This window comes from Vombatus ursinus, unplaced genomic scaffold, assembly GCF_900497805.2.
Source record: "Vombatus ursinus unplaced genomic scaffold, bare-nosed wombat genome assembly UNPS02007284.1, whole genome shotgun sequence".
Lineage (NCBI taxonomy): Eukaryota > Metazoa > Chordata > Mammalia > Diprotodontia > Vombatidae > Vombatus > Vombatus ursinus.
In genome coordinates, this window is record NW_020947062.1 from 28,457,651 (window position 1) to 28,474,511 (window position 16,861).

The 16,861-nt window shown below is 37.5% G+C and overlaps 1 protein-coding gene across 1 annotated transcript in view; it reads left to right on the plus strand.

Moving 5' to 3' along the window:
* Positions 1 to 9,123, plus strand: part of FBXO33 (F-box protein 33) — a 36,913-nt gene extending 27,790 nt beyond the window's left edge. The window contains exons 3-4 of the mRNA XM_027849335.1: positions 1,832 to 2,517; positions 5,754 to 9,123. Of these exons, the coding sequence (XP_027705136.1) occupies positions 1,832 to 2,517; positions 5,754 to 6,025 (958 nt within the window). The 3' untranslated portion in view covers positions 6,026 to 9,123. The remainder of the gene's footprint in view (positions 1 to 1,831; positions 2,518 to 5,753) is intronic.
* The last annotated feature ends 7,738 nt before the right edge of the window (positions 9,124 to 16,861 follow it).

Sequence of the window (16,861 nt, forward strand, 5' to 3'; positions counted from 1 at the left end):
AAAGTGTAATAAACTCGGTACGGTTAGTGTAGGTACAAAATAGCCATACGTATCTCAGTAGCCCCTGAGAACATCACTGAATTACAATACCGTACAACAATTATTGTTTATAATTATGACCCTGAGTCACTCAGAAAGGACTAAATGATGTTCTCTATGCTCTATGGAAAGAGACAGCAGACTTGATGTCAGAACTGAGTTCAGTTATCAACCCTGACACTTAATATCTGTGTGACCATAGACAAGTAGTATGGAATGAGGGAGTTGGATTAGATGGCTTAAGTCCCTTCCAGCTCTAACATTCTATAATTCTATCAGTTTTAGAGGTAAGATAGACATAAGGTGGATGTGATACATTTTAGAAAGATCTCAAACCAAAATGGCTAAAATAAAAGGTTTGGACACTTGAAGTAATCATCAGTTATCTGGAAAATACTTGTATGAACTTGAATGAAACATCTCATTCCCTAATAGTGATGGTTAGATAAAGTGGTCCTATACATAAGAGATCTTTTATCAGTTATTATGAAGGTATGTTAGCCCAGAATGTTCTTTGGAAAAAAAGTTTTAAGGAGTTTTTTTAAAATTGAGGATACTTCTGCAGTACATAAGCTTCCAAAGTAGGATAATGTAGTATTGTTAAAATAAATTATTAAATGTTATTTCTCAATTTATATTTTTTTAGAACGTAGTATAAATTTTTTCAGAATTTCCTAGTTTCCTTCCACTAGACAGAACTTAAATCCAGTATTAGGGCAAAAGGAAAAATAAGCCTTAATTTTTTCACTTTATTTAAATTATTTCTGCACGCCATATAGGAAAAAAGGAAGAAAGTCTGAACAGAATATATATTGCAAGCCAAACTAAAGCACTCAGAATATCGAAATTTTAAATCTTTGCATTATTAAAAGAGGCCATGATATGTTATGGACATGGTCCAATAGAATAAAAGCAGTGCTTTATTTTGTATTATATGCCCAAGTATTACATTTGAAAGATTCTTGGGAAAAACAAAAAGAACCATTTATTTTTTTCCTCCATCTTTCATGAGAATTTCCTAGCAAAGGAGTTCTAATGGTCAGCATATACCATGCAGCTTTAAAAGCAAAAGTGTGGCTAGGCGTGATAGTACACACTTGTAATCCTAGCTGAGCAGATTGAGGCTAGCAGGTCCTTTGAGCTCAGGATTTCTGAACTGCAGTGGGCTATGCCAATCGAGTATCCACACTAAGTTTTGGCATCAATTTGATGAGCTCCTGGGAGCTGGGGGCCACCAGGTTGCCTGAAGGAGGGGTGAACTGAACTGATTTGGTAGGGTCAGAGCTCCTGTGCCAATCATTAACTGTGGGATTGGGTCCATGAGTAGCACCCTCTACTTCCACTCTAGGCAGATGAGGAGACTCTTTTTTAAGGAAAAAAAAAAGTCCTTGAATTTACTGGGTAATTTTGTCTTTTGTTAGCCTTTTGATACTATCAAAACTATTATTTATTTTTCAGGCTGCCCTCCCCTGTACCAGTAGAATGAATAAAATTGCTCTTTCCTACTATACTGGTATAAAATGTTACTTTCTCAGGGTGAGTTTCCAAATGTCTATTTCCAAATCATTTCCAAATAAAGTATACTGCATCGTAATCATTAATCTTCCATATAGAGGTTAACAATGGATTGTAGTAACATCACTTATATGTTGAATAGATGTTCATTACCTAAACAAGAAAAAATGGATCTCAACCTTGCATACTGTTTGGTAACTATTTTCTAGAAAAGCAATGTTTAAGGGATTAGAGTCAAGTGTTAATGAAATTATTGTGGTTTATGTTTTGCTTACAGAATTCAGCAGCTGTTTGAAGAAATATTGGGTAATAGCAGGCAACTGAAATGGCTGTCTTGTGGGTTTATGTTGGAAATAGTAACCCCCACATCACTGTCATCTCTGTCAAACCCCATTGCCAACACCATGGAACACCTGAGTTTACTGGATAACAACATCACTGGTAACACCACTCTTATCACCGCAGTTGAATTGGAGCGCTTTGTGAATCTGCGCTCACTCGCCTTGGATTTCTGTGATTTTACAGCTGACATGGCAAGAGTCTTGGCTGACAACAACCATGTGCCTTTGCATCGACTGTCTCTCATAGTACATAATATTTCTTTGATGAACAAGTCTCTGGACAACATGCCAGAAGATGAAAATTGGAAGGCCCTAACACGAAACAGCACTAGCCTTCGGGTTTATATAATGGCTTTTGATATCAAAAGTGATGACATGCTTAAGATTCTTAAACCCAGTATACCACTAGAGAGGATTCATTTTGATAGCTACATCACTTGTGTTTCAGGGGCTGTTGTTGACCTCATATCCAGGCAGTATGACAAGTTCCTCACTCATTTTATATTAATGAATGATGTGATAGATACATCTGGTTTTCCAGATCTTAGTGACAACAGGAATGAAGATCCTTTGGTTTTATTAGCATGGAGGTGCACGAGGCTCTCCCTTTTGGCAGTTCATGGTAGGTATTCCTTTGCAGCAATGACTATCTTTGGCTATGTAATAAAAAGATCCATTTTATTATACTTGGAAAATATCATACCAATAAGTGACTATTATTGTTGATCTTTACACTGTCAAATGTGGAATAATTTTTTAAGAATCTCTAAATAAGGATATTTCTGCTTCTTATTTGCCTACAGTTTCATACTCCTGTCAGCTTAATAATGGTTTTACCAGTTTTGCCTATGTAATTTTCTGTTTGGTCAAGTCTCATGACAGGGTGATATTCAGAATTGAAGCCTTTTAAAAGAGGGATATGTTAGATTCAAATGAAAAATGCTTTCACTATATCAAGACAGAAATTTTTAAAAATTAATTTATTTTTAGTTTTTAGCATTCATTTGCACAAGATTGAGTTCCAAATTTTCTCCCCATCTTGCCCCTCTCCCCACCTCAAAATGGCATGCATTCTGAATACCCCTTCCCCTAATCTGCCCTCCCTTCTATTCCCCCTGCTCCTTCTCTTATCTCCTTCCCTTTCTATTTTCCTGTAGGGCAGGATAGATTTCTAGACCTCATTGCTTATATATCTTATTTCCCAGTTGCATATAAAAACAATTTTTAACATTTGTTTTTAAAGCTTTGGGTTACAAATTCTCTCCCTTCCTCCCTCCCCACCCACCCTCATTGAGATGGCAAGCAACTCAATACAGTTTATACATGTGTAGTCATGCAAAACACTTCGATGGTAGTCATGCTGTGAAAAACAAACTGTTATTTCCCTTTATCCTATCCCATCCCTTGTTTAATTTATTCTCTCTTTTGACCCTGTCCCTCCTCAGAAGTGTTTGCTTCTGATTACCCCCTCCCCCAATCTGCCCTCCCTTCTATCGCTCCCCCTCTCTTATCTCCTTGCGCCCTATTTTCCTGTAGGGTAAGATAGATTTCCATACCCAATTGAGTGTGTATGTTATTCTCTCCTTAAGCCAAATCCAATGAGAATTCCCCTCACTGTAAAAGCTTTTTCTTAAGACAAAAATTTTTAAGCAACTAACTTGTCATAATGATTATATTTTCATTTAGAGCTTCTATTTTTGTAATAAAAAGCTATCTTGGGGCAGCTAGGTGGCGCAGTGGATAGAGCACCGGCCCTGAAGTCAGGAGTTCAAATCTGGTCTCAGACCAAACACTTGACACTTACTAGCTGTGTGACCCTAGGCAAGTCACTTAACCCCAATTGCCTAAAAAATAAAAAAATAAAAAAAATAAAAAGCTATCTCTAACTTTCCTGAAGACTAATCTTGGTATAATTTGTATGTTGCTTTGGTGGTAGATGATGGTATGCAGATAATGGGCAGTTTTGCGCACAATTTTTGGGGAATTTGTGGATTTAAAATTTTTTTCCCCCAGAAGTCTATAAAATTACATTGGTTCCACCCCTATTTATCAACAGGATAGTGATAGTTCCTTCCTAACTTTTCTTGTCTTTATACCTTTTACTCTTGTTTCCCCACCAATTTACTTAAAATCAAAGTAAATTGAGAAATTCAGATTGTGGAGACTGTACAGTATTCCCTGAGGCCTTACAAAATCAGGGCTAGAAGTCAGTGAACTAAACCATGAGCACACAATCCACAAACTTACTACAATCTTACATGCAAACAGATTCCTTTAAAAACTGACAAGTTGGTATAAAGGAAAAGAGAATTTATATTAATTTCTCTGCCTTATCTTTCAGATAATAAATAATAAAACAAATTTACTGTCAGAAGAGATGATAGTTGCATTGACCAACTGGTACCTGTTTTTTTCTTTTTTTCCTTTAATGTCAGCAACCCTCATTTAAATAGATATATTCGGTTTAAAATTTTGGTCAGGGGCAGCTGGGTGGCCCAGTGGATAGAACTCTGGCCTTGGAGTCAGAGTTAAAATCCAGCCTCAGACATTTGACACTTACTAGCTGTGTGACCCAGGGCAATTTGCTGTGTTGAATTTACATATTTTTCTTGAATTTTTGTCTTGTGATTTGCCAGGCGCCATCAAAGAATGCAACCAAAATCAGACCAAGGTAGCCGAGATGGGAGTTTGGATACCTAGAAATAGAGTAAATGCTGTGTGTAATTAACAACACATAATTGTATCATAGTATTCAGTAATTACCCAATAATCCTTTTCATAAGGCATTCTTTACTTTTTGAGAAATTTCATCCCTTAAAAGTCCCTTGCCATTCCTGTATACCAAAATTATGAGATGACACTTAAAAATTTAATGTTATTTTAAAAAATAAGTTAATTGGTCAATGGTAAGCTTCTAGTTTTTTTTAATTACTAGTTAATTTTAAAACTCTGAAAAACAAGTTTTTTTTAGTTACTAGTTAATTTTAAAACTTTGAAAAATATTCACTAGACCCACTCTTTGCCAAGGCATATTTTATAGATCTTATAAAAACATTGGATTCAGAGAATAATTAAGCTAGAGGAGATCCAGCCCATTTCTTCATGGTTTGTCTAGTCTAGAATTGCTTGGTATGCTAGATACCCATGTAGTAGGCTCTTCACTTTTGTAGCCCCTTCTCTGAGAATTGTTGGTTACCTCTTTTCCCCACTCCCATGGGGGTTGCTGCCATAATCTAAGAAAAGGGGTTGCCAGTTTTAAAGCCACGTGTTTAGGTTTACTGATACCTACTGTAGTTTTTTTTTTTTTTGCCAAAGAAACATCCAAAAAACATTAACTTAATTCAGTAACCTGTTTTAGTGGGGTAGAGTGGAGTCTTCCCCCATTAATTCAGTTTCTTGAGCACCTACTATCAACATCATGGTGTTTTCAGATTCTTTTATTAGGTATAAAGGCAACCTTGTTTGTTTTAATTTAAGATCATTTTTTATATCTTTGCAGGTAACAAAATACCAGTTCCTTTTGCCTTTCTTTTAAATATATTCAAGTGGGGCAGCTAGGTGGCACAGTGGATAGAGTATTGGCCCTGAAGTCAGGAGGATCTGAGTTCAAATCCGTCCTCAGACCAAACACTTGACACTTACTAGCTGTGTGACCCTGGGCAAGTCACTTAACCCCAATTGCCTAAAAATAAAAAAATAAATAAATATAGTCAGAAAAGAAAAGGTGTCAGACTGGTATGTGTCATGTAATTTTAAAGGTTCTCAGAAGGAGTTGAACAAGGAAGACGTAGAAACCTTGTTGAGTAGACATAATGAAAAGGAAGGAAATCACAATGCTCGGTCTCTTGTGTTTTTAAGGTTACACAGTGTGGGCTCACAACCTCATTGCCATTGCACGTCTTCGTGGCTCTGACCTTAAAGTGCTTGAAGTCACCGAGGAAAGCATTGATTTTGATCAAGGTGAACTGGCTGATCAGGATGTGGATCCCGTGCATAACCTTATTGAGCAGGTATCGCTAGGCCTGGGCCGACCTTGGCATGCTGTTATGGACATCGAATCTCTCAGTGTCTTCACTGAACCAAATCGTCATTTTTATAGAGAAATGCAAAGCTTCAGCGAAGGCATCTAGCTTTTTTTTATTTACAATTCCTGTGGTTACATATGCAAGTAGGGTCTTATTATGTTTTTCAGTAGTGTGAATTAACCCCTTTGTGCTGTGTTTAATCAGTATTAGCTATATAGAATTATATATGTATATTCTACTTCTTGATCAAAGAACGTAGTCGGGTATTGGTTTAGAAGTTGAAAGTGGCAATATGTAGGGCTTTCACGGTTAATGAACTTGTACACAAAACCTTAAAGAGGTACAACCGAGGGTTGTCTGAGGTTGCTGGCTAACTTTATTTTTCACTGAATGACTGCATTTCCATTTTTTTTCTTTTTTTTAATCTATTGTGAGTCAGAGTTCTGTGCTCTGGAGCCAAAATTTTTTTATACACACATATAGATATATCCAAAGCCTGGTGGGTTTGTATGCAATGCATTGTAGTCATGCATTCTGATAGCATGTCATTGATTTTTTTGAAATTTCAAAGGGGAGAAAAAGAATTTGATCCTAAATGAGTTTCCTTTAACAGAAAAGCAAAGTCTTTATTAAGTTGCATCATATGTCAAAGTTGATATTGGTCATTGCCATTCTAATTTTTTGTGATGTGAAACAGTAAGCTAAACACCAATTTGTCTTTTTTAAAAAGTTACTTGCAGAAACATAAACTCAAATTATTGGATTTTTTTTTTTCTTTGCTCTTTTTGGTTTAATTTTGCTCCTCATCCAATGACGTTGTTCATTTAAAGTAAAAGTTAGCTTTTAGCCCAGATTTCAAATAGATGGAAAAGGAATATACAATCCACGGTCAGAAACTCTTTAAAGAAAAAATCACAACAGATATAAATACGTATGCTTGCAAATAAACATTGGTCGTGAAATTCCTCACAAGTCACTGGATTTTTCTCTGTCAGCGCCTGTGTCAGCTGCCAAAGAATAGCTTAAAAACGAAGTGCCCACATGCTGGCAGGGGTGGGCCAATTCGGCCAGCCAGACACTGCTAGATTGTAATATATAAGGTCGAATTTCGACCTGTGGTACACAGCTGTGCTGTGGCTCAGTCAGCAACCTCAGAACTCTTAAAACATGCACCTGTTTCACTGTGAATAGTGAATGTAAAGTAAGGAAAGGAAAAACTAAAGCTTGTTCTATCACAGGTATGAGCTGCTATGATGCATGAAGAACATTCCATGAAGTATGTTTTAAAATCTTGTTATATCTGAGAGGCTTTAAAAGCCTATTTAACTGTTTCAGGGCAACCGCGGTACAGACGTGGTCTCTGTGAGACTTCCACCTGACCCAAGTTTTAAGTGGTACGAATGTTGTGCATTTAATGTTAAAGGACAGTCTGCAATAATAAAGTAAGTAGCCAACGTGGGTGCCCAGCAGTGCTGAGACCTGGCTGCTCTATTGTAAGCTTTGGAAAACACAATTTATGCAACAGATGTCCAGATATGATTCTATTTATGGAAAATTTATATGTGTTTTGCAAATAGTTTTACCATCTTATATTAAAATGACCTTTTGACAGGTGTGCGCTGTTTTGTCTCCAGTGAGCACATACCATGCGGATTTTATATGTACATCAGTAGAGTGAATCCACTGGCACAGTGTGTGTATATGCCAGATGTGGTGAGATTTTATCTGATAAATGTGATCAAATTAAAAATAACTCCTGACAGAAACTGTAAGGAAACCAGCTGAATGTTTGACCTGATGACTGATGTTGTATGGTTTATGTTAAATGTATATTCTTTTAAGTAATGAATAAAGCATTAAAAATTGATCATTGTTAAACATTTTATTGTATCAGCATGAGAACTTTTAGTGTTAAATTTCAACATACTTCATAAATTGTGTATAATCCTCTGTTAGCTCTCATTGTATTCTGATGCGACAAAGCTCAAATTCTAAATTTTATCATAAATGGTCTTTCTGTTAGGCTGGTTATTTTTGTAAGTTAAATTTTTTTTTTAAAAAATCAAACTTTAGCAAAAATTCCAAGATTAAATGCAAAAGATTAGATTGCTTATTAGCACAAACCCTAGTGTATTATGCATTTGATATGCCTTATTGATACAATAAAACTTAAATTGTAGATTACAGTAAACTTGATTTTTAGAAATTCTCGCACCTGTAGCATATGCTGGATTCAAAAACAGTGTGCTTCAGAGAAGTGTGTAGTATTCTTATCAGTGTCCCACTGTTAAATAGATTATAAACATCTATGTTGCTTCAGTTTGACATTTTATGTTCTTGGTGGTTGGAATGACAAAAAAAAGCATTTATGGTAGCTTTGGTGCCTCTAAGAAAAACTCTGACAAAATAAATAGTTGTCACGACTGTTACTACTAATCTGTTTTCAGAACACATTTAACTTTGTTTAATAAAATGGGGTAGGTGGGTAGGCGTGCTTAAAATATGTGAGTCTCAAATACTAAAATAGTCACTAGAATTAAGAAAGATATTTGGAAGAAATCTCATGATAAAAATGCTCTTTAACACGTGCGATTTAGCTGTGTCTGAACTCTATAATAGTGTAGTCTTAATAGTGCCCACATTGATGGATCACATTAACAAGTTCTTGCAGTTCAAAATCATCTTTAATAAATTTATTGAATATTTAAATTCCAAATAATTTTATTTAAGGTAAAACAGGGAATTAAAATCTGTTCAGGTCTTAGAATGCTAATCCTTTGAAATTACAGCTCTTCTTACTGTATTCTTTATACTTTATTCTTATACTTTAGAATCTCTGCAAATGTTTTCATTCTTTTCCTCCAAACACCTTTGTGATTAAGGAAGATGGGGAAATGCTTATATGCTTTACATTTGACAAGCAAATGCAAAGATTTGATTTGCTCAATGAATTAGTTTATACTAGACCAATAATTTGCTTCTTTCCCCATAAAGTGGTGGTTCTTAGCTTCACTGTAGGTGAGTCAAAAGAAGTTAATACCAAATATGAAAAATATATGGACTTTGCTCAGATTGTTGGTTATAGAATCAGATGAAAAGAAAGTGGGAGTTATGGATGTTAATGTTCTACCTATTCTCTGTAAGACAAAACTATAATAAAAAGAAATAATGGCACTATGAGCCATATTGCCCTGGATCCACAATTATGGTGGTGGTGGTGGTTGTTCAGTCGTTTTTCAGTCGTGTCTGATTCTTTGTAACTCCATTTGGGGTTTTCTTGGCAAAGATACTGGAGTGGTTAGTCATTTCCTTTTCTAGCTCATTTTACAGATGAGGAAACTGAGGCAAACAGGATTAAGTGACTTGCACAGGGTCACTCAGTAAGTGTCTGAGGCCAGGTTTGAACTCAGGAAGATGAATCTTCCTGACTTCCAGGCCCAGCACTCTATCCACTGTGCCACCTAGCTTCCCAAATTATGGTTGTGTAAGTTCATAATCCTGAATAAGATTCAAATGTCACAAAAGCAAGTAGAAAAAAATCAAACTAGTCAGATTCAGAGATTAAATGCAAAAGACTAGACTGGCTAGCACAAACCAGATGTGTTATGCATTGGATATACCTTGTTGATACTGATGGCTTCAGCCAATTACAGAGTAGTATATAAATAAGGGAGAGGAAGGGAAGGAGCATTTAATACATGCCAGGCACAGATCTAAGCACTTTTTACAAATATTATCTCATGTAATCTTCACAAGAGTCTTGTGAGGTAGATACTGTTACCATCTCCTTTTTACAGTTGTGGAAACTGAGGCAAACAGGTAAAGTGACTTACCCTGGATCAGTAAGTGTCCGAGGCTAGATTTGAACTCAGGTCTTCCTAACTCCAGGCCCAGCTTTTCTATCCACTACATCACACGGAGCTGCTTCTGGTTGACCACTGAAGGATGATACAGGAGCCAAAGATCTAGAGGCTAGCCATTAAAGGGTTAAATGAATTGTGCATTAGTTGTATTCTACCTTATTCAATTTTTCAGTGGAGGTATGGGATCTAACATATTCCAGTTATTTCCATTTGTTTCATAAATAATGGCAGCTACATTATTATCTGTAGTTTTCAGTATTAAAATAACCTTACTTTAAGTGCATTTGAGGGACTTCAGCTAACCTAGGAGACAACCAAGGACTCAAAAATAGGGGTTTACTTGCTTGGGCAATGTCCAGCACCTCCCTTTTGTGGGAGCCAGAGTCCCTAAACTCATGCTGGGAGGTGGGGGAGGAGTGAAACCAAGAGAGGTGGATGGCATTTTTTTGTGTAGGCCTTCAATATGCCCCTTCCCCTTTGCCTCTTCCAGTTTCTATTGACAGATAACAGTCCAATTATTGCATTCCACCCCCCCCCATATGTCTGGAAGCAGAGAAAGAGATGGAAAATTGCCAGTGGGGCAGATGTCTAGGGCCACTTGCTGTTTAGTGCTTCTACCACCAAGCCCTATGGTCTAAGCTGAAAACAGATCCTGGAATGGAAGTGAGATCAAAGGGAGCAGAAGCAGGGACTGAGTTGCCAGCCGTAGTGAAGCCTCAATGGCTAAGATGGAGCCAGGAGACTGATAACAGCCCTTCTAGGACCTGCAAGTGCAATTAAGACAAATTGGGGACTTCTTCCCAGTCTAGGAATGATTGCTATTTGGGAACTCTTCTGTTAAACTCTGCAAACAGTGGAGAAATTGGCGAGGTGCTCTAACCACTAAAGTTTCACAGTGGTTGCCAGTCTTTCCCACTTTATCTGCCTCTGTTCACTATCCAGTATAGCTCCAACTGTCGCTGCCTCTCCTCACTATAGTCTTTCCACCAAATGCTTTGTTTTCTTCATCCTAGGATCCTCTGCCAGTGCAGGTCTCTCAGACAATGAAGGGCTGCAGCTGCTTAGCAAGCAAAGTGGGCAGTGGCCCCTTTCTGCCTGCTCCCTAGCAACTCTCTCGCCATCTCTGCTCTCAACCTCATGGAAAGAAGGGGGATAGAGTAGTGTGGACTAGGTAGTTTTTTACTAAAAACTAGAAAAAAGGCCTTTCACCTTCCCAAACAGATGAGATGCCTTGCTGAAAGCCACTACATTCACATAATCCTCTGGAAAAAAAAAAATAGATGTCACAAAAACCATGCCCTAAAGTTCACATACTCAGGAAGAAAGCGTTTAAAGGAAGCATATAAGTAAGAAGTCTTATTCAGAGGCTCTGTGCCAAGGATTCTTTAACTTGGGGTCCATAATATGGTTTTTTAAAAAAATTTTGGTAACTATTTCAATATAATTGATTTAGTTTGTAATCCTATGTATTTTCACTTGTGAATAAGAAACTTTAAATATATATATATCTCATTAAATATTTACCAATTACATGAAAATATTTTTAACAGTTTTTAAAATATTGAATTTCAAATTCTCCCCCTCCCTGTCTGATTAAAAAAAAAAAATTCTGAAGGGAGTTCATAGGCTTTACCGGATGGCCAGAGGAGGCCACCTCACACACACTCTCTTGCTCTTTTACTGTGTATTTTAAGACTCAGCTGTAATGAACTTGGTTATCTGCTCTTATTTCACATCAGTAGAAGCAGCAAATTTTGGGGGGGGCGGGGTAGGGTTAGGCAATGGGGTTAGATGACTTGCCCAGGGTCACAAGCTAGTATGTGTCAAGTGTCTGAGGCTGGATTTGAACTCAGGGTCTCCTGACTCCAGGGTAGTTTTTCTATCCACTGCACCACCTAGCTGCTTCTAGAAGCAGCAGATTTAGAGGAATGCTACCAGCTAAAGTACTAAAAGTAGGAAGAAGTGATTGCTGACATCAAGATGACAAAAATTATAAAAAGCAGCACTCCCAAAGCCTCAGTATAGGGACACACATTCCTTCAACAACCCGGAGGACACTGTTGTATAAAAAAACTCATATATCTCTTTCCTGTTGACCATAATTCTTCATGTAATCCATTCAGTGGGTAAATTATATTTTTAATGTATTTTTGTAGTAAAAACATGCGAACTTCTTGTATCACAAAGCAGCACATATTCATTAACCTCTCAGTGAAAGAACTTGTCCTTTAACTACTTTGATGTAGTGTATTTAATTTATTGATGATACAGCTACAGTTATACCTGGAAAAAGTAAACAAATTTATAATATCAAGTATATTATTTTATCATAATGAAGTAGAAAGAGCCATAGGTTGAATCATTATACTTTTCTAGTCCCCACTGGCACTAATTAACTTTGTCACTAATTGGAAAAAGCACTAAACCTCTTTGCCTCAATTTGTTCTAATAATAACAGCCCTCTCTGCCCTCTGGGTTGTTTAGAGAAGAATGAAATGAAATAATGAGAAAAACTTTGAAAAGTTAAAGTAGTGCATAATTTTTGTTATTGTTACAATTTTTAAAAGTGTTTAGTAAATCTATTGGGTCAACTGGAAAAATACAACGGAATCTAGAAATAAGTATAAATGCAATTTATACTTATTTCTAGAAATTACTGATATACCAAATTCAAAATCTCACCTTTTATCATGTTTTCAAAGGATTCTTCAAGGTATTGGGACTTCTACCATTATTTTCTGTTACCATCACCACTTTTCCTATATCTCTTTGACATAATTCCTAATTGAATTTCTAATTGGAAAAAAAAAACAATTTGTGAATCATCTGACAATTTTGTTAACACAGACGGCTGACTTGATATTTTTTTCTTTGAATTGATAGACTCAAATGATTGTTGTGACATCATGGGCTACTTTTTCCACTTATCAGAATGATTTCATGCTACTTTGAATGCATAAACTGATTGTGGCATTTCCTGTTAACACTATGAACACTATAATGTGTTATTAAAATTGTTCCATCTTCTAGTTCCCTTCTCTCTATTCACATGACTATTGCAGTAGCCTTCTAATTAGGCTTCCTTACCCCATCCACCCACCAGTGATTTTGCTAAAGTGCAGGTCTGACCCTGTGATCCCCTTACACAATTAACTCCATGGCTGTCTGTTGACTACAGGGTTAAATATAAGATCCTCAGAGTGGGACCAGACCATGATTAGCGCCTGTATTTGCATCCAGGGTAAGATTGGGAGACCACTCGTAAAGAAAAATAATCACCAACAATAAACATTTCAGGTAGACTCTAATCAACTATTTCAAAATCCTTCCTGTGTTAAAAGGTTTTCCAGGGAACTGTTGATACTATGTGATAAACACCAACATGTCAGATCTATATAGCTATATATATAGAGCTATAGGCAGCTAGGTGGCACAGTGAATAGGCACAATGCCTGGAGTCAGGAAGACCTGAATTCAAATCTGGCCTCAGACACTTAGTAGCTGTGTGACCCTGGGCAAGTCACTTATCCTCTCTTTACCTCAGTTTACTCATCTGTAAAATAGAGATCATCATAATAGCACCTACCCCTTCATCCCTAGTTATTAACGAGGATCAAATGAGATAATATTTGTAAAGTGCTTACCATGGTGCCTGCACAGTAGGTGTTTAATATACTTGTTTACTTTCTTCCTCTATGTTTTCCTTTATACAACCACTCAAACTATCTTCCTCTGTTAAAAAAAAAATGAATAAGGAACAAAGAGTGAAGAGAACACACCTAGAAAGCAATGAACTTGGGTTATAGCCCTGAATGTGTTACTCCTCCACTTATCTGACTTGAACCTCCCTGAATCAATTCCCTTCTTTACAAAATGAGGCAAATGACATCAGGTCTACCTAACTGCATTGATATTGGGAGGGGAAAAATAGCACTTTGGAAAGTCTAATGCAGGAGAGTTTGGATAAAGAGAAGAGCTACACAGGGGTAGCAGGTAGCCAAGTTTTATACTAGTAGCTCAAAAGGGAAAGAGAATAGATACTAACAGGGAACAGGCTTGGTATGTGGTCCCATTGCCCTCAGCTAAGGGCACCATACAGCAGAGTGGGTGACTTCCAGATGTGCTTTGCTGAAAGTTTAGACAAAGTCAATGCCACTAATAGAGGAGTTCCCTGTTATGCATAGGAATACAGCCAGAACCACTGAAATGAGATATTTCCTAGATTTTCCAATAAAGACTGGAGAATGATGGGCAGGGACATAAGGAACTTAACTGTGCCATCCAGCATGAACCTGAAGGTGGAGTGGGTGCCCAGTCTCTGGGTTTAGCACACATATACCCTGAAAAGGCTGGGGCCATATGTAAGTTAAATCTGTGTTCACTGTTCACAAAATCTCTGTTCTATTCAACAAATATTTATTAAATACCTGACGTGCCAGGCACTCTCCTAGGTGCCAAGAATAAAGATAATTAACAGTACCTGCATTCAAGGAACTTACATTCTACTGAGGAAGATAGAATGTGTACGCAGATAAGTGTAGTAGTGGGAATTTAATCTCATGGAACACGTGGGAGAATGGGGGCCTATGGGGTAATTTCATGAAGGGCACAATGAGTTGCCCGGCCAATTTGGGGGAAATGATCACCTTTAAAGGACTTTTTGCTTTGGGATGGTGCAACCAATCCTGGATGGTCATTTGTTCCTTCAGATGGGCACTAGATGATCACCCCCTTATCTGGGTTGAGCTACCTTTTGTCCTAAGGGCTTATCTCTGTTAGGTTTAAGGAAGAGAAAGGATTGGGGCAGGCTGCATCAAAGCTAAGTCAAAAGGATTGACTAGACCACAGGCCCACTCAGTGGACCCTAAAATGGGAGTGACATGCCACTGTTCTTCTTTCCTTGAAGCTTTCTGTGTAGGAAGTAGTTTCCTCCCTAGCTTTCCCTTGAGGTTGGTGGGAGATGGTGGTAACCTTTCCCCCATCTTAGCAACATAATGGCTTCTGGCGTGTTGCCAGTAAAGCTTGGCTTAGCTAGGTAGGCTAGTACCTTCAGGCCTCTGGCTGCCTCTGCTGTTTTGTGTTTCTTTGCCTGATCCTAGGTGTCCAAATAGAAATCCTGATAAATATGTCCAATCTTGAAAGCAGTCTTGTGAATGCAAGAGGTCAGGAGATCCTGGGTCCTCAATTGATGCTCTCTGTACCGCGGGAGGTCCCCTATGTACATGTACTACACTTCTTGGAGGAGATGACCACTGACTAAAGGATGAGCCCAACCCCTAACCTGGATTACCAGAAAGCATAGACATGGAAGGAGTTGTTTGGACATTGCTAAGCTAAGGTGAAATTTAAAATACCCATTTGGCTATAGCACAAACTGATTCGTGTTTAGATGTTTAAGCCTCAATTTCCTGGGAAAGAATGAGTAATTATAAGTTAGTTGTGTCTTATATTGAGTCAATCTGTGAGTCTGTGTTTTGCGTTTCTTTTACGTGGAAGAACAAATAGCTGTCCTATACCTGATTTATACGGCGTACTGATGAGTAGGAGCCTTTCAGATCCTTGCTTTTGGTTAGACCCTAGATATGAGCTCAAGTCTTAAGTAATTCACTCTGAGGATCCATGTTGGGAATATAAATAGCCAAGAGTGTAAGAATGAGCCTAACCCTCTCATTAAAGGCCAGACTTCCCTAAGACTGAACCCAATCCACTGCTGTACCTGCCTTGGTCCAAAGCAGAGGTGACCTATAAGTGTAGAGAGGGAAGACAAAGTATCCCAGCCCCCTGGGACCCAATAGCATATCACATAAGTGAACACAAAAACTGCATTGTAATCAAGGGAGCTAACACAACCAAACTGGCATCTTCCAAGAAAGGCTTCATGTAAGAAGCTTGAGGCTTGTCATGCCTCCTTTTTATAAAAGGAAACACATCAGGTACAGTAAGAGATTGAATTATCTATCTTCCCTCCCCTAACCATGTCTTCAAAAAGTACTATATGTATATATTATGAAATATTGAGGATAAGTGAAAATGTTGCTCTAGTTTGGCACCTGAGAAGTCCAAAAAGAACATCTTAAAATATTTTGAGAAATATTTCCAAAAATCTCTTTTAAAAGTCTTCTCAAATATTTTAAAATGATTCATTAGTGGCTCTGCTAGCATAAGAAAAATATCCATTCCCAGACAAGTCTTATTTTTCAAGGAAGGACAGATTAAAAAAACCTTTTTTTGCTCTCACAAAACATTTTTGTGAGAACACTGTGATTGAATATGCTTCATTTTTTTTATAAATCTTGGTTTAATATATAACACTTTGAAGGTCTGTTTCAGGTTATTTCAATACTTGAATATCACAGGTGTAATGGGAAGAATGTATTTACTAAAGTACCAAAACCCACAAAATTCTGTTTTTAAGGCAATAGGATTTTAAGGAAGAGGTATTGTTTACTGCCCCTCACCAATTTTCCTTCCTAATCCTGAAAAAACTTGCGACTCAAAATACCATGTTTCTGGAAGTACCACCTTCTGTTGTTTGGAGTCTTCACAACCCTATCTTGGCAAAATATAGGAGTAGTTTGCCATTTCCTCCTTCAGCTCATTTTATAGTGAGTAATTGAGGCAAACAGAGTTAAGTGACTTACCAGGGTCACACAGTTAGGAAGTCAAATTTGAACTCAGTCTTCCTGAGTTCAGATCTGGCCCTCTATCCATTGCACCACCTAGCTGCCACCTCCTACAAGTGGCCTTTTTAAATTCTACCAGTTATTAGTACTTGGCCTTCAGGTTCCTTTCCTCCCCCAAATCACTTTCTATTAATTTTTTAAATATCCTGTGTTTACATATCTGTGTACTGTGTTGTTTCCCACCCTGTAGAAACTAAGCTCCTTGAGGGCAGGCATTGTTTTGCTTTTATCTTTGTGTTCACAGTACTCGGCACATAGAGCTTAATAAATACTTGTCGAATCAAGGTGTATCAATCTTTGTACATCCCCTTCTTTACATAATCCTGAGTTTCTGAGCTCCCAGCCCGCGTGGCATTGCTATGGAGATGAGAGACTCAAGTAGATGCTGTCCCAGA